Raw genomic sequence first — 18807 nt, 5'->3', positions numbered from 1 at the left:
AACATAATATAAATTAAAATAAGATGCCAACAGTGACATCACTAAAAATGTCACTTTTTTAAAATGAAAAGTCATGACAATTGTGGAGATATTAACATACATAAGATCTAATAATGTTTCCTTCAGTTTCTTGAACGTTGCATGTGTGAAAATGTGCTGCTTATCTTTATAAAAATAGAAAATAAAGTGTATTTTCCACCATAAGGCTAAGACATTATCTTTTGTTGAAAAATATGTGTACGAGTTGAATGCTGAGACAATAGTTACCAGTAGTCTTTATTAATTCTTATTCTATTTCTTTCTGGTGAGAGATCTAAAATTATTATTGGAACAACTGGGGAGCTACTTGGAAGATGTAGCAGCAGACTTTGGTCTCGAAAGCCGAAATAACAGAGGGTCACTTGACAGACCTTGACTCTCAACGAGCTGTTTGCACCACTATTATTATTATCATCATCATTATCATCATCAAAGTTCAAAATGCCCCACATCAAGAGGAAAAACATTTATTCAAATTAGTTTCTTCTTACCTGCACAGCTGCGATCGAAACGAAGGAATTGAGAACATTGTCAAAGGTCTTCTCGTCCCCATTCAGAATGATGTCGTAGAGGTTAACTCCCTCTGGCTGAAGAGTCTCGCTGCATTTCCTGATGGCTTTCTCGAACACTTCCAACTTCATTAGGTTCTTGCCCATTCCACCCCACTGAGTGCCCATCCCAGAGAACACAAACCATGTAGGCCTCTTCTCCGCACTTACTTCCTGCAAATAAAAACAAAATTATTAACCATTGTATTTCTTTCAGCACTGAAGTCAACAAAACGTGATGTCACCAACATCAAAATGAAATTTAAAAACTAAACTCTCAATAAATCAGAAGCTATAGCACAGGTGAATATTTAGATTCTAAATTATAGAAATTTTACAATTAATTGTGTTGTTTGTTCTCTAATGAAAAATAAACAAAACTGTGTTGTTTGTTCTATAATGAAAAATAAACAAAACTGTACTAATTCTTCCAAATACCAATGTATATGATTTATATGTAGTACGTAATAATAAAATAAAAAATACTATTTTGTAACACATTTATTTTGTATTTGAGCGTCAGTATTGAAACTTCATATTACGTTTCCTCTTGTTTTGTTTCCATTACAAAGGTAAATTAAGTGGAACAAGGAATGAGGTTATTCCCACCCTCAAAAAAATTCTAAAACTAATAACTTGTGTTACAAGCTAACAAATTGTGAATTAACAATGACAAGAGTTAATGGTGATCGACCTCCTTTTGACATCAAAAAAAGATGATCGTCCCCTTTGACATTTAAAATGGTGTGATCAACCCCAATACTTCTAGAACTAACAATGGACTGTCAATGAAGTGATCAACTCAGGAACTGCAACTAGCAACCCTCGTCAACTGTTACAACTAGCAACCCTCGGCAACTGTTACAACTAGCAACACACTGTCAATGATGTGATCAAATCTGAGACTTCTACAAATAACAATGAACTGTCAATAAAGTGATCAACTCTGACATCTATAACTAACAATGAATCAGTGAAGTGATCAACTTAGACTTCTATAACTAACAATGAACTATCGATAAGTAATCCACTCTTGAGACTTCAACTAACAATGCACTCAAATGATGTGATCAACTAAGACTTTTACAACTAACAATGCACTATCAAAGTGATCAAACCAAGAGACTTTCACATCTAGCAACAAACTGTTAATGAAGTGATCAACTTGGAGGCTTCTACAACTAACAATGGATTATCAATTAACAAAACACTAAATGGCTCCAGTTTTGTATCCACATTAGAAAGTTTCAGGTGAAATAAATAACCATTACCAGCTGATACTAACCCAACTCTGAATATATTTTAGAGTATTCTAAAAGCTGACCTACATTTTCATGGTCTGAATTTCCTGGGGATAAAAGTTAATTCGTACATTTCTTTTAAAAAATGCTGTTTAAGCATCACTTTCTTGTTTACCAATTTCATTTCACATTCAACCCAAAAATGCTGGCACAAAGTTTGGTGTTAGGACTGACACTCGAACTTTAACAATAGTTTACAACAATTTATGTAACACGAGCATAACCATTCAACTTACCGTTACATCCTGCACAGCACCCTCATTCCCTAGAACAGTGTATCCTCTGTGGGTGTGACCTGCAATACCTTCCTTGTGGACCTCATTGAGCAATGCGAAGAGATCGTCATCATAGCCTTTGTCTTGGACCTACAAAGAAAGAATGATTGCAATTAGTCTCTTTTGAGCTAATTAAAATTGTGAATTATATTACTGTACCATTGAATATTAGGCTGCAAGAGGTTGATATATAACTGATATTCTGTTGCAATCACTGATATTTATATTTACATAGAAATGTTGTAGATTTTTAAAAATATATTAACTTTAAACTTTAAATTCACTATTTCATGTGTATATTTTTTACTCCTTTTTCCTTCAATATTTTAATGAAACACTATTTTGTTACAAAATATGATAATGTCTGTGCTGTTCTTTTATTGAAAATTTAATTGTATAATTGATGTATGCATTGGGAGTGATTTGATTCTTTGAGTTGTCATGTTACAATTTTACAAATTTTGCTTGTGTGGATATTCAAATGCAAACTAAAAGTGGTTTCTGCAATATATACCTGCTTGAGAAGTGAAGCCACAGCTTCCTCGGTTCTTCCAGACACTGTGATCAGGCGTGGGATTCCATTCTGAAGGGCTGGGGTCTTGGGTTTGGGATTTGATCTTAGTATTATGTGGGCATTTGCTCCGCCAAAGCCGAAGGAGTTCACCGCTACTAAGCCTCCATTCCAAGGCATGTTCTCAGATACAACCTGCAATGAAAAACAATGATAAATAAAACCATTCAAATTATTCTGATGGTAAATGATCTTAGGTTATTGAGCAGTGAATTCTGGTAAATCATGCAAAACTTTGGTAACTTTACCACTGTCAGTATTATGGGAGGGCCTATTCAACATTAACTCATTTTTTAAATGTTTCCCTTTCTTATGTGCTGCAGTCGGTGTCATATGTACAGCAAGCTATTGGTGCAGATATAATCACGGATTACGTTTGTGAAGCTAAGCTATCCAAGATATTGAAAAATGTGTGCATTCTCAAGTCAAATATCATGCAAATTGCATAATATTTATATATACATACATGCATGCACCAAAATTGTGTCAGAAATTGATTCCGATCAAAATAATTACATCTAAATCTCTTAATATTGTGATTATTAGATCTCATATATGTAATGAATGGAGGTGAATTAACGAATCAGATTCTTCACGGAACATTTGCAATTTTATAATGAATCGCTAGAATATCTGTATCAGTTAATTTTATATTAGTCAGCAATACTTTCTTATCTGCCCATTCTTAATGTTATCAATATTCTATTAGATCCAAGTGGTAGAGATAGATTGTGCTAGGTGGAAAAACTGCTTTTCTTCAGCGAAATAACCCTCTCAGAATAATTATATTAAACTTTTATCTAATGCCAATTTCTTTAATTAAAAATAATGTAAGCCATTCCAAGCGAGTTTTATTAAACCTCTACATAAATTTTTGTTTCGTACTTTTCACATGAAGTGTTTGCTGCTGCTGATTACTGAAATTACGTGTACAAAATATTTCTTTTTCTTTCAGGCACTACAAAAAAGGTTTTCTGCAAAAACTACCAAATTTTCAAATTTTGAAGCTGCAATGGCCTTATATCAGCAGGAATATGTGCTGGTAAGTATGTTTTGCCCATAAACAAATAATTATTATTAATTTCTGATATGTTTAATTGTTCTAACTAGTAATGAAATGACAATGAGTACATGGCAATTGGAACTTTGAAAAATCAACTCAATGCCTTTATAGTAAATTTTTTTAAAAAAATGTAATTTTCGGGCCAATACCTTGAGTCTTCCATCCAACAATGCTGGTATATCGGTATTTGGTGACTTGAAGTGGAGGTTCTGGGGTATGATACCAGCTTCCATTGCGATGACAATCTTAGCAATCGAGCAGAGACCAGATGCAGGTTCGGAGTGTCCCATGTTGGACTTCACGGACCCGATCAGGAGAGGAGTGTTTCGGTTCTTGCAGAACACCTCTGCAATTGAATTTACTTCTTGCGGATCTCCAACCTACATGACAAGAGCAAAATTATTAATAGGAAATCAAAACACTAGCAATGATTATATAAGTTCAGTTATTCCCACAAACACCTGTTACAGATAAATACTTTGAAGCTTCTGTTCTCGTAAGTTATCAACCAATAAGTTACAAACTTTCAATAGTTAATTTCACCTTCAAGAACGCGAAGCTCCTTGAGAATAAAGACAGCTTTTAAAAACTTGAAATTTTCTAGCTTACATGGTCCATAACCTGGGTTTGTTTATGTACATACATGGACGTCTGCAGGATTTTTTCCAGGGAGGGGCAAGGAAGGTATTCTTTTCCGGGGGGGGGGGGGGGGGGGCAAACAAGTCACATTTTCCCACAAAAGAGTGTTGTTCCCTAAAAAAACATTGCTTAAATTTGAATTTATGGTATTCATGCAATAATTAACACATATTATTGTGGCTAAAATGAAATTTTATGTGTGAAATCCATTTTTTTTACTTGCCCTCCCCCTTCCGGACGCCCATGTTTACATATCACACACACGTGCACGTAATAAAAGACTAATTATTGATACGGAACTTCTGTAACACATCAAATTAAACGTTTTGTATACTCTGTATATCATCCTCCCCAAGAACTAATAATTTGCAACCACACAGGATGATGAGGTATTCAAAATGGAGGGGTATTCTCCCTCATCCAGTTACAAATACCACCCTGCATGTGTGTTGGTTTTACCTTTATCTGTTATAGCATAAAATGGAGGCTAGTCCAGTAATAGTACAAATCCTATTTACATTAATGTAAATTCAATTTTAAAAAATTACTATACAGGACAGTAAACTCTCCCTGTGCATTGTACCATGCTACAAAGGCACACATGGTACCTCCACACATTCTCGATCTCATCTGTACCCTTCAGCCACTGGCAAGAGGCTACATGAGCCCTAGAGCTATCTAAAAACACTAAACTCCATGACGCAAAAGCCCTCTAAGGGCCATGGCCTGCCAGAGCAGCTTTTTTATTGGGCGATGCATGGTTAGCACATCGAGTCTCATCACTGCTGTGTTTTGGCTTTCAAGACTGAAGCCCACTACTTCTCTTCAAGTACCTTCCCAATTGTACTGATGACACTGTGCCAATGTCGAAATTTTGGGGACACCTAATGAGGATCAACCCCAGGACCACTTGCACCAAAGAAGAGCGTATTAACCATTTGGCTACACAGGAGCCCCTAGAGCTATCTATGAAGGGGTATTAACTGAAAAATTTCCACCTGCGATGCAGTTTACACTTTTAAATGCAGGCTCTTTGAAATGTAAAGACAAGTAACAAACACAGAAGGTAACACCACTGTTGTCAGTGTCATTTTCCTCAATAAAAATGGCCATAGCGTACCTTGGTTCCAGTGCCGTGAGCTTCCACATACAAAACATCAGCAGGGTTGATCCCAGCCTCATCGTACACCTCCTTTATCAGCTTCTTCTGCATCTCTCCAGAGGGGAAAGTGATTCCCTGCACTTTGTTCCCGTCAGTGTTAGTTTTAGCATGGACAACTGTGGCGTAAACTCTCTTTGCCTGACTAGATTTCTGTAAATACACAACCGAGGCTGCTTCACTCCTTACATAGCCATTACCTGGAAGAAATTGAACACATCAGTATTGCTTAGATACATACATTACGAAGCAAACAAATAATGCTCTGGCACCTGGATCTATACCCAGCATAATCCTCTGTAGGGTTGTGTGTTGTGGTGTGCCTTTATTGCCCACAGCCTCAACTCCTACCAATACCATACTAGTTTTACATTTTGATGTGAGCCGACCTCCATGGTGGAGTGGTTAGCACAGCATGCTACGATGCCAGGGGTCACGGGTTCAAATCCCAGCCTGGGCATGGGCATTCTTTGTGAGTCTCTCTTCATCATATCGTCACTCATCTTCATCTTTGTGATTAGCCAAAAGTGGCAGAATTGGAAAGTAAAAGAAACCAAACCAACAACATTTTAGATATGGTTTAGACCAGTGGTTCCCAAAGTGTGCACCATGGCACCCAGGGGTGCTGTGGCTGGATTACAGGGGCACCGCAAAATGTTCCAATATTTTCACTGAAATGACAGTGATTGTTATGAATATGATTGAATACGATTGTTATGAATATGATTGAATACGATTGTTATGAATATGACTGAATACGATTGTTATGAATATGAGTATGATTGAATAAGATTGTTATGAATATGAATATGATTGAATAAGATTGTTATGAATATGAATATGATTGAATAAGATTGTTATGAATATGAATATGATTGAATAAGATTGTTATGAATATGATTGTTATGAATATGATTGTTCCAAATGTGCTTATTTAGTGCTTTTAACACACAAAATGTTTCTAAATTTGAAGTGTTATATATATATAACGTAAGGCAAGCAACCTTACCACACTAAGAGCATTGCAAATGTTAGATAGGCCTACTTTGTGACTTGGGCACCGTGGAAAACATCTTGAGAAACACAAAGGGCACCGTGAAACTAAAAAGTTTGGGAACCCCTGGTTTAGACCGTTCTTGATTAAGTTCATATCGACAAAATTCATTATGGTCAAAACATTTCTATTTCATATTATTATATTCCTGACAAATTAGTAGGTTCTATTAAGGGACTAATCAAGTGATGGGTCAAATAGCCCCAGTGTGCTAATCAATCGAGCTATGTTCCCTCAATAATAAAAGGTTATTTTTAAGAAAAAATGTTTAGGAGATAAATAAATCTTGTCAATGAGAGATTCAAATTGCAACCAACGCATAAGAACAAAAAATTATAATTCATTCACAAACATCTTGAACAAACCTGGGGCTGGTGATGCCAAAAATTGAAAGTAAAAACCCCCAACTTCTTCCTTGCCTTCCCAAAATCACATAGAACATGATTTTGGTGTAAACTCTCACCTGATGCATCGAACGCTTTGCATTTTCCTTCATGGCTTAGCATACCAAGCCTGTGAAACTGTAAGGAACATGTAGGTTTCAGCAGCAAGTTCACTCCTCCAACGATGGCAGCATCACACTGCCCAGATCTCATTGCAGCCACTGCCTGCTGCAACGCAAACATACTGGAGGAACATGCTGTGTCGATTGCATAACTTGGACCTGAAAAGTAATGCAATTTTTTTAAGAGCAGCTCGGCAAAGATCACTAATTAGAATTCAGAATACTCTCATTAGACATCTCCCAAATATTCCCCCAAAATTAGTATCCAAATGTGAATTTTTTGTATTAAGTTCTTGGACAAATGTCCAAAATATGTGTCAAAATGTTTACCGATGTTTACCTTTAAGTATATTTGTATTGCACACAAGAAGCTCAGACAAGATATACAGATGTAGGGCTCAGCTTATACCGAATGCTACATATGGATTGGATTTTATTTACCGATAAGAACAATACTTTTCCAGTATCTTTGTGCTTTTGCAGGGTCCATAAAAATGCCGCGTAACACTTTTACAGTCTAATCATCCTGGAAGTTATGCAAAAATCTAAGTTTCCATTTATATTGCACCAATTTGTGTGGAAAACTATTTCTTATTCATAGCAAGTATATTACTATTCTTATGCAATTCTTGAATACAAAACTGTGGTAAATTGATGTTTATAATTGGAGTGAATAAAATTTTAACTATTACCCAAAGCGATATCGACTCAGTCTTATATATAAATTATTCACTAGTCGCTACTAATAAGAATCAAACATGGAATAGTACTTATTACAACTCAGTAGCATCAAGAATACGATGTCAGTGAGCCCCAAAATATATTTCTTTCACCACTGACAAACTCTGGTTTTTAATATTTTCCTACTTCTTTGTAGTATATTGGTGTAACACACATTATACCCACAATTAGTGTGAATAACCTAAGCTTTAGGATGAGAGGGAAAGTTTTGCATTGTTAGAAGAGACAAAGCAATAATAAAATTAATGACTACAACTAAAAAATGCAAATTTAGTAACTATGAATTTACTTCCTTGATGTTTCCAACACTCCACATACGTTTTTGTAGAGTTATGTAAATATTTCACTAGACATACGAGGTGTGGCTAGAAAGAAACCGGACTGTTGCTATAAAATCTTTTATTGGTTATTTTGTACAATACGAGCATTATCCTCTTCAAAGTACTCCCCTGCACTATCGATACACCGCTCCATACGAATCTTCCATTGCTGGAAATCATTTTCTGAAACCATGTTCATGACCTCCGTCACTTTTGTTTTCACAGATTCTACGGTCCTAAATCTGGTTCCTTTCAGTGCTGATTTGACCTTTGGGAATAAAAAAAAAGTCGCATGGAGCGAGATCCGGTGAATAGGGTGGATGTTCTAACACTGGGATTCCATGCTTGGCCAAAAAAGCCTTGACTGACAATGCAGTGTGGACAGGAGCATTGTCCTGATGAAGAATCCATTACTTGCTTTTCCACAAATCAGGTAGAAGACTTCTTAGTCACTCAAAAAGAGTAGTCAGCACCATAATGTAATAATGTTGGTTGTTTTGCAATAGCTCGAATACTCAAGCGATGATCTTTTTGAATCAATTCACCGACATTTGCAATGTTTGACGCAGTTTTTGATGTGCAAGGCCGTCCAGGACGCAAGTCGTCCATGATCACTTCTCATCCCTCTTTAAACCTTTGAAACTACTCAAACACTTGTGTGCATGATAAACACTCATCTCCGTATACTTCCTTCAACAAACCATAAGTTTCTGTGGTGGATTTTCCAAGTGTCATAAGAGACTTCAAATTAATATGTTGTTCCACTTTCACACTTAACATTTTTCCGACAGTTTACAGATGTACGGTTCACTTCGCTCACAAGCTACAGCGGAACTGGTCGCTGCGCACCCTGGGAAATCACACAGTCGATAGGCAGGATATCATGTTATACACTCATTCACCACTTGACCTTGACGCGCTTGCCGTTTGTCAACAGCAACATCAATCTGTTTTTTTTCTAGCCACACCTCGTATATCTTGTTCAGAAATACTAGAGAGACATGTTACTAGAACTTTCCAAAGTTCAGCAGTTTGTACTTAAATAAATGACCTTCATTATTGTACTATTGCAATTATGACATACACCTCTACATCTTAATATTAGCCATGTGTTGTGCCAAGTGCTCAACCCAGGATCTTGGCTTTAGATATTCCAGGTTTGACTCCTAGTCAGTTAATGCACATATTCCTTCATCTAATGAGTTCATCCTTATTGTAATAAGAAACACAAGGAGATACAAAAGCAACTTTAAGTAATTAAAAAGTAAACTATGAAAATAAAATGCAAAATATTATAAAAAGAAAATGTACAAGAGTCAAATGAAAATTAAAATATAAGTGTTTTCTTACCACTGAAATCAAATGTGTATGATATGCGGTTGGGGAACATAGCTCTGCAGCACCCTGTTAGACCATAGCCATTCACTCTGTCAGGATCTCCAGTGAAATAATCATCAGATTCGCTAGCAGACACTCCAATAAATACCCCCGTTCGAGATCCTCGCACTGATGCTGGGTTCACGCCTGTACGGAAAGAAAACGCACAGAATCTGTTAGCTCTGTAGATATAAGAAAAACATTTTAACATGCCATTCCTCAAAGCTTACTGTGAAAATCGTGTTTTGTTTTAAGGCTCAATGATAAATTCATATACTTGTGTTTATTTCATTCATTTGTTCTTCAAATCAAACACATCAGCAACAAAGCATTGTTTATGTGTGTGTTCAAAAATAACAGTGTTACTCTTAAATTAAAAAAATGGGTTCAATTCAAATGAAGAACAGTATTTAATTGAAACTTTATAAGCTAAATAATGCAATTTTCATTATTGGGGGAAACTCTAAATGCAAGATCACGTACAATAATATTCATTTTACGAATTACCAAATATGGTAATGTTAATTTTACGGATTACCAAACTGTGGGAAGTATATCTTGCTATATTTTTTTTAAAAATGATGCAAAATTTAGTGAGAAGTTCAAAATGAGCACATAAAGCACAAAATTTTGATTCTCTCTGGAGTCTGAATATCCTGAATGTTATGCAAAATTATGAAACATGATTAATTCTATGGCAAAATGTGCAGTGCAAGATCAACATCTTCGAACAAAAATAATCAATTTCATAAAAATACTACATGCATGAATATACAGAGATAATTTATAAAATGCCTTGTTGACTGGCACAGTAATGATAAAAATCTTGAACGCAATAAGGGTGTCTATTTAGGAAGCTCAAAGCAAAATTTGAGATCACATATTATATTTACCATAGCACTGAAAGTTCATTTTATATACAGAATTTGAACATGGTTGTAATCAGCGGCGTGCATTCTGGGTACTCAAGGTACGCACTGCGTACCCACAACAACGTAAGAAAAAATAATAATTTTCCACACCTTCTCGGAGCATGAAAATTCAACTATCGTCTCTCCGAAACCCCTTCCACTGCCAGAAATTCTATCTTCCGTCCGAGAACGCTGCTGCCTTGCGCGAGTAGCCTGGCCCTCCAGGCAGTCCCGAACGTCTGCCCGAATGATCCCGATTGTGCCTTCGGTGTTGCCCGCACCCACCCCATCCACCGTGGCTTCTGCCGATTTCCACGAGCAAAAGCTGCTGCCTCTGTTGGGTACCCTAGAAATTCGGAGGGCAATCCCCATTGGCTCCGATCAACCCCCACCATATGTTTGGGTCTTCCCGCGCTCATCCCACGGTGCATTTTCCTGTTCAAAGCACATGGTTCTAAGAAGCCAGGGTACCTAAGATTTTGGCAGCGTCTGCAGTGTTGGTAGTAGTCAACATATATTTTTTCTCCAATGTTTAGTTTACTAACATTGAACAGACACGCTTAGATAAATTAATCCCTGTGCTTTGGTTGCAATAAAAATGCGTTATAAAAATTGATTACTGACATAGAAATCGGAGCGGAAGGCAAGAAAATGTTTATCGGGAGGTGAGGGAAATGGAGTGATCGACTGAGCATTGCGTTTTACCTGAAACCTTTTTCGGCTTTGTCATGTCAATGTGTCAGAGGGAAATTATATGGACAATTTGCATGTTTCACACCATTCTCAGTATCTGTCTTTCTCATTCTAGAGATCAAAATTGTATTCGTGTCACTTTGCATTTCAACTTATGATAAGGATGGGTGTTGACTGTTGACCTGACGATATAAATGAACGAAAGAAAAAAACATAAACACATTGCTTACTATGGGATTCGAATGTACCCCCGCTCCCTTACGTTACAAAGTTATGTAAATGGACGTTACATTCTGCCCAACATAAGGGTGCAAAATCATATTGGTGGTGGGGGGGATATCTCAATCTACACACGCGCGCATATATTACATATACACATAATATAATTATGATATACATATTTATAATGTCATTCAATATAAAAAAATAATGAATTTCTAAATATTTAAAAATGCATTATTAATAAATACATACAAAGAAATCAATTTGTTACTTTTATATACATGAGATATTTATAAAGTAGCAAACTAATTCATTTACTAACGGGTTAAAGATGTCAATAAATTACAAAAATAGTTGGAATCGTTTTATTATGCAATAGTTTTTCAATTAACATCATATTTATATTTGTCTTGCATTCCTGTTTTACTTCTATTGTACATATTTTGCTATTGGTGTAGATCTGTTAAAGATCTCTTGAAGAGGTAGTGTATGTTTTCAATATTATCCTTCATCTTTCATTGTTATAACAAAAACTCTCCCGCCCGGGAAATTTTGGTGTGGGGATTTTTGAGGCCAAGATTATTGATGGGGGAAATCCCTCCCTTCCCCCTCAGGACTTCTAACCCTGCCCAACGTTTATTTGAGCTTTTGAAGTGTGTTGGGATTAATACCATTCTATTCTGATGCATTTTCTACGAGTCTCCTTAATTTCTTCATTCTACAAAATATCTCGTCGACTGACAACCCTGATCCATTCATCTACAAATGTGACTGGCTATTTCGAGGAAGGAGACACTTGTTACCGCGAGAGGTTGACGTTTTTTGTTTCTTCCGTCTTGCGTGTGAAATTTGCAGTGTTTCGTTCTTATTATTGTTTTGTCAGTGCGGTGAAGAGGTGAAATAGAAATAATATGGAATCGGGAGTTGTTGATGACGTTCTGGAGAGGGGTTTTTCGTCATATAGTTATGAAAATAAAGTGGAAATAATCCGAAATGGGAGGCCTGTTCCTGAATTGGAGGACTTGTCTCAGGCAGGAGTTACGAAGGATGGTAAGCAGTATGTTAGGCATTTTCAGGAAAAAACTTACTTATGTGTGTATTTCTTCCTCAACCCTTAATTAAGATATTACTTATTTAAACATTTGTCTGTCCTTTCGTTCCCGTTCAATGTGCATCGCGCTGCATGAAGAAACTAATCAAGGTTGAATTGTTGGGCTGCACGTTTTTTGAGAATATATTTGCGAAGCAAGTATATAAAATATCATACAAATGTTTTATCGTATTACATCTGAATCTCTCCGGTAGCGTTTCAAGGTTATATTTTTATATTAAAAAAATCTGAATTAGATCCCATTTCAATTCAACTAACTTCAATCATCTTTAGTGTGCATAAAGGAAGCTTAAATTCTACTTCCTTCAACATACCAAAAAATGCGGTAGAAATCTTTTTTTTCTTTTTGTGTGCATATGAATGCATTTGATACAGCCACTATTTCAAAGTTTGGTAAATTATCCACTAAGGATTTCACTTACGTATTTCTCTTGCGTACCCTAGTCTAAATGTCACCGCACGCCACTGGTTGTAATCAGGTTTTGTATGAACTTTTGCGCGCGCGAGAGAGAGAGAGAGAGAGAGAGAGAGAGAGAGAGAGAGAGAGAGAGAGAGAGAGAGAGAGAGAGAGGGGGGGGGGGGAACAGTGAGAAAATCAGCTATCAAACCAATTTCAAGAAGACATCCCAAACCACAGCTATCAGCATAATGCACTAGAATGTATAATGATGGACGAAAAGATAGTTTTAAAAAATATATCTGTGTCAATTGCAAATAGGATCTCTCATAGAAACTTACCTGCATCCACTATTGATTCATGGGTGAGTTCGAGTAACATTCTAAGTTGTGGATCCATTACGTGTGCTTGCTTAGCATGTACGCCGAAGAAAGTGGCATCAAACTTCGTCAAATCCTTGAGTTTCCCTGTTCTTGTTGGTAAACCATACAAGCCTGTGAAAATTTAAAAAAAATCTTTACATGAATTTCTCTATTTACTCAACTATTAGATTGATATTAGCTACCTACTCAAATTCTATCTATTTACTCATAATCTTCATTTTTTTTATCTACATACTCATAATCTTCATTTTTTTATCTATATACTCATAATCCTCAGGTGGATTTTATCTATTTACTCAATCTTCAGATGAATTTTTATCTATTTACTCAATCTTCAGATGAATTTTTATCTATTTACTCAATCTTCAGATGAATTTTAATCTATTTACTCATAATCTTCAGATGAATTTTCATCTATTTACTCATAATCTTCAGATGAATTTTCATCTATTTACTCAATCTTCAGATGAATTTTCATCTATTTACTCAATCTTCAGATGAATTTTCATCTATTTACTCAATCTTCAGATGAATTTTCATCTATTTACTCAATCTTCAGATGAATTTTCATCTATTTACTCAATCTTCAGATGAATTTTCATCTATTTACTCAATCTTCAGATGAATTTTCATATATTTACTCATAATCTTCAGATGAATTTTCATATATTTACTCATAATCTTCAGATGAATTTTCATCTATTTACTCAATCTTCAGATGAATTTCATCTATTTAATCAAATATCGGATTTAATCTATTTACTCAAACTTTAAAAAGCAAGAGGAAAAACTTCATTCTCGTTTTTTTCTTCTTTCTTTTTTTTTAACTTTACTTCAAAGGTGAATATAATGGAATTTCAAAATTATTCCAAATATTAAAAACAAAAGAACTCAACATTACCTGAAGGCCATCGCCTCTCATCATCTGTGACTAGATCAACACCAGCAAACAACTGTTCCCTGAATTCCTCCATATTGCTGCTTTCGGGAAGCCGAGCTGAGATACCACTGATAACAATTTCATCGTCCTTGTTCCACTGTGGTAGATTGTTCATTTCAGTGATGGCTTCCGTAGGGTGTGACAGCGAGGATGGAGGTTGCACCTCGATGTCTGGAAATCTGGCTGGCATTTTCTTTGTTCTGCGTGTCTCTCACTTGTTTAACCTGCAAATAAAATTAAAAAGGGGAAACTTAACACACATCTTTTCAGACTCAATTGTCAGAAAGTAAATTATATTAACTACAGAAACTACAGTATAATGTACCTCCCAAGTGGCAGAATAAAAGCAATTGTGTCAAGATGAATTATTTATATTTAGTTTTGTTATTTGGGAACTAACCAATCACAATGTAGCAGCATGACAGGCTGCACAAGTCTGCATTCGACTGATGGATTCCTCAAATGACATGTCGCTTGTTGTTTTGGTGTGAATGTGAAATCTCCTTTACACGTGTTTGCAAGAAAACCAATACACATACCATTGTAAGGGGCACAATTTTGGAATGATTAAAAAAATGCAACTGAAAAAATTATCCAAGTGCATTAATGTTCAGTTCACAAATAGTATTTTATGAATACAGTATACACATTTTATATTCTTAGTGATACATATGTATATTTCAAATTGATATTTTAGATATTTTCCCATAACAATTTTAAAACACTTTTCTCTCTTTCAAGGTTCGGCCAAACCGAAGAAAGAGAAAGAACTAGCATTCAAATCCACACATATGAATGACACACCTAGAACGACCTGATACAAAACTTAAATTAAACTCAGCACTCAACACCAAAAGGTAAGTTAAACCATTTTCAACTTTTCGGTTTAAAATAATAAGGCTGATTCATGTCTAACCTCAGCATTCACAAAGTTGAGTGAATTTATGAACTGAAAATCAATTTCTAGAGGCGCTCTGCGACCTAGATACGGAAAGTTCAACACCCATAGGATCATTCGATTTGCCTTTATCGAAAATAATTCAACTTGTTCAGGAATTACATGATACATAGTGCAAAGTGTAAGCTGACTCTGTACTTATCCTTAGTTTTTAAATAGTACAAGTCTGTTCTGATCGGTGTCTGGGCAAGTTCAAGTAGATTTCTAGAAGGTCAGTTAAGTGATAAGGATTGTTTCATAATTGGCGTAAGATTTATTTCAAATTTGCATTGTGTAATACTGCACGTAATATGAAATGAGGAAACGTTTTTTCCGCTCCTGTTTACACCAAATTCAAAGTTATGTCGACATCGGCCACTACTAACTTTTCCATGTGGCTGTTTAAAACAAAAATGTTAGAACTCATGTTTTTGATTTAATTTATGAAAATTTTAACGCAACAAATATAATTTCTACAAATGTTCATTCCTTATTTTATATTTCAATAAAGCACTAATTTTGGCAAGACTACTTTGCACGCCACAATATATACCGGAGACCATTGATATGCTACAAATGGTGATTTGAAAGTAAACAGTATGCGACAAAATGCATTATTATTGTGGCGCCAAGAACATGCACACAAAGCGGAATGACCCAAGTGCGAGATTAGGAAATAAAATCCGCCATCTCAGCAACATTGGTGTCAGATTTCAGATTTACGTCGCCTGTCTGACGCAACGTGATCCGATTGAGTTGGCAGCTCACTCGAGCCATGTCCGTACCTTTTGGCATAACATATGCACGTTGGTGGTGTTTATACCAGGGTTGTTAAAGGTTCAGGAAGCTTTAAATTCTGGAAAAAAGGTCCCTGGACCGTATTTAAATTCATCCGGAATAAAGGTTCCTGGACCGAATTTAAATTGATCCGGAAAAAAAATGTTCCTGGACCCAATTGAAATCCTTTAAATATGAAAAGGTTCTACACTGTCTATAACTCATTTAAGTTTGCTGATTTTCTCTCCCAGTCCGGGATTGAATTTATTTACAATTCCTGAACCAGGGTTGACCGATCAAAAGTTGCCTTCTAAAAATGTCCGCGAGTACGTTTCACATTGGAATGTCACGCTGCGGTTGTAGAAAGCGTAGCACAGGTGGGCCAGGTTCAAAAACTCCATTGTCGAAGAGCTACTGTACATAACGCAATGGACTATATTAGTGTGGCGTCACATTGAGTTCAAACAAACCCGTCACATGTTGCTCCGACATCCGATCCAGGAACCGCAGCCAAAAGGAGCCGTCGATGTGGTAACGTCAGGCTGCTGTGTTCCCAGCAGATATCACAACAGGGACGGGTAATGTTGCTAGAACCAAGTGAATGAACACGCGCGGGAGAGTGGGGCTACATGGAGAGGGGTAACGTCATTGCAGCGTTTGCGCTTCGCCCATTTCTACCTTGTACCTTAAGATTCTCGAGGCACCCAGCACCTGGATTAGTCTTTCATGCTCATAAGTGGATAATTGTTTATCGCCAGGTCCGTAATCGATCCAAATTGTGTATTGTTTCATTTCAATACGGAACTTGGACCTTATTTAAACTGATTAGGAAAAAAAGGTTCCTGGATCGTATTGAAATTGAACGTGGAATAAAGGTTCCCGGACCGAATTTAAACTGGTTCGAAAAAAATATTCCCGGACCGTATGAAAATTCATCTGGAAAAAATGTTCCTGAACCGAATTTAAATACTTTACAGATAAAAAGGTTCTTTACGGTCCAGAACACATTTACGCTTGCTGATTTTCTCTCCTGGACCGGAATTGAATTTATTTAAAATTCCTGAACCTTTAACAAACCTGGCTTATACGAATTCGATATAATAAATTGCGTTATGTTTGTCCCATCTTCAGTTGCGCCAGATTAGATTGTCGCCATGTGATTGGCCCTTACGGTGGGGTCTCCCCCACACGTCACTCCAGGTGGATCGAACAGCCAGTGAAACGTGTTTATCCTTGAATTTTCCCGCGCTCTCGCCTGGAAATAAGAAGTTCCATGATATACGTAGTCTAGTTATTTGAAATACATTATTCGCATTTGCATTTATTGAATGCAAATTATTCTTGTAGTTCTATTAGTTGCTTAAAATGTTTCCTTGATATTTATAACGTAAATGCATTGTAGGATTGAAAATCAATGGTGACTAGGCATGAAAAAGGGGGGCACATGCCCCAGTTAAAAAGAAGAAACAAGCCCTTACCCTACTCGTTTTTGATGTGATGTTTACTCTACGGTAAATGTGGTTGTGGCTGGCAAAACCAAACCCTATCTATAAACTAAGTTCTTATATTTGATCTGCAAAACAAATTCACTATTTCCTCATTTTCCAACTATTAGTGTTGTTGAAGGTTATTTACGCGAGAATAAAGTATGATAGGTTTACTTTTACCAAGTTTTGATGTTTATATTCAACTATGAAGAGATTAATTTGGAGCAACTAAGTAGCCAATATGAAAAATTAGGATATACACATCCAGCTAGTAGAAGGATAGGATTGCAATGCGTTTATAAACTGAGAAATACAGCGCATCTGTCAAATCGATTTCGACAGATATCATTAAAATTTAATGTAAACTGGCAAGTGAAAAATAATTAGGGGAAGGAAGGGTAAAGTGGCCAGTGCGGGCAAAGTGGCCATGTGAGTTTTCTTCGCTGTATAGCGCTTCCGCCACGCGGGAGCCGGGCGAAACAGTCGCCACGGATGCTGTCCGTGACTTTGAAGCGGGAGGCTGCACTTTTCTAGATGTGAACTCATTTTATTGTTTTTTTTCGCAAGTCTGATTTTAGCTAAGTGGTATAAATTGTTGATTATAGCTATCATAGTAAGTGTTATAATTATATGCTCTTGTGCTGCTTGATCAGCGTGAAATAACCTTTTAAATTATGTGTGTTTGAAAACGCTAAGTCATGTAGGTTAGACGTCAGACCACAGTTTTTGTAATGGCGTCATTCCGGGCAAAGTGGCCACGAAACAGACAGACTCGAAAGATTATGAAGGATGGATTAGATGTTTAAAATATAAGAATTGGGCAAATGAAGAGTGCGCCGGTTGTGACGAAGAAGATGATGAGTTTGAGTGCGAATTTTGCAAATAGGCCTACGTCTAATCCTTTATTGATAGGCTATTGATTACGAATTACTATTTACTTTATCTTGTAAAGATTTCATACTTAAGATAATACTTAAAAACATAATACTTATTCTTAATGTGTATTACTTCAGCTTGTGTTGATTAAATACACACCCTGAATCAATGTGATTTGTTCATTTACGTATGCAGGTAAAATGGGAAGGGCTGGCCACTTTACCCAACCTAGACGGGCAAAGTGGCCACTTCGTACTTTATTTTTAAAAAAAGTAACGTGTACATTTCTAAACAACAAGAATTAAAAATAAAAAATAGAAATGAAGTAAAGTTATTATACTTACTACTGTCTATGTTTCTACAACTTTGCTGATTAAAAAGGTATGATAAGAATTAGTGATATTTAATATGGAAACAAGGCTTATTATATTACAAACCTCAGAGTGGCCACTTTACCCTTCCTTCCCCTACAGCCAATGGA

General features: G+C 36.2%; 1 protein-coding gene across 1 annotated transcript in view; it reads right to left on the bottom strand.

Moving 5' to 3' along the window:
- The window catches only part of FASN1 (Fatty acid synthase 1), a 73021-nt gene that overhangs the window by 33344 nt on the left and 20870 nt on the right, over positions 1-18807 (bottom strand). Inside the window, exons 2-10 of the mRNA XM_083137061.1 lie at positions 14211-14473; positions 13268-13420; positions 9566-9739; positions 7113-7313; positions 5557-5795; positions 3947-4177; positions 2678-2869; positions 2125-2253; positions 531-761 (exon numbers count right to left, since the gene is read on the bottom strand). Of these exons, the coding sequence (XP_082993187.1) occupies positions 531-761; positions 2125-2253; positions 2678-2869; positions 3947-4177; positions 5557-5795; positions 7113-7313; positions 9566-9739; positions 13268-13420; positions 14211-14439 (1779 nt within the window). The 5' untranslated portion in view covers positions 14440-14473. The remainder of the gene's footprint in view (positions 1-530; positions 762-2124; positions 2254-2677; positions 2870-3946; positions 4178-5556; positions 5796-7112; positions 7314-9565; positions 9740-13267; positions 13421-14210; positions 14474-18807) is intronic.

This window comes from Lepisma saccharinum, chromosome 15 (assembly GCF_977018435.1).
Source record: "Lepisma saccharinum chromosome 15, izLepSacc3.1, whole genome shotgun sequence".
NCBI lineage: Eukaryota > Metazoa > Arthropoda > Insecta > Zygentoma > Lepismatidae > Lepisma > Lepisma saccharinum.
This window is presented reverse-complemented; position numbering and strand designations above follow the sequence as displayed.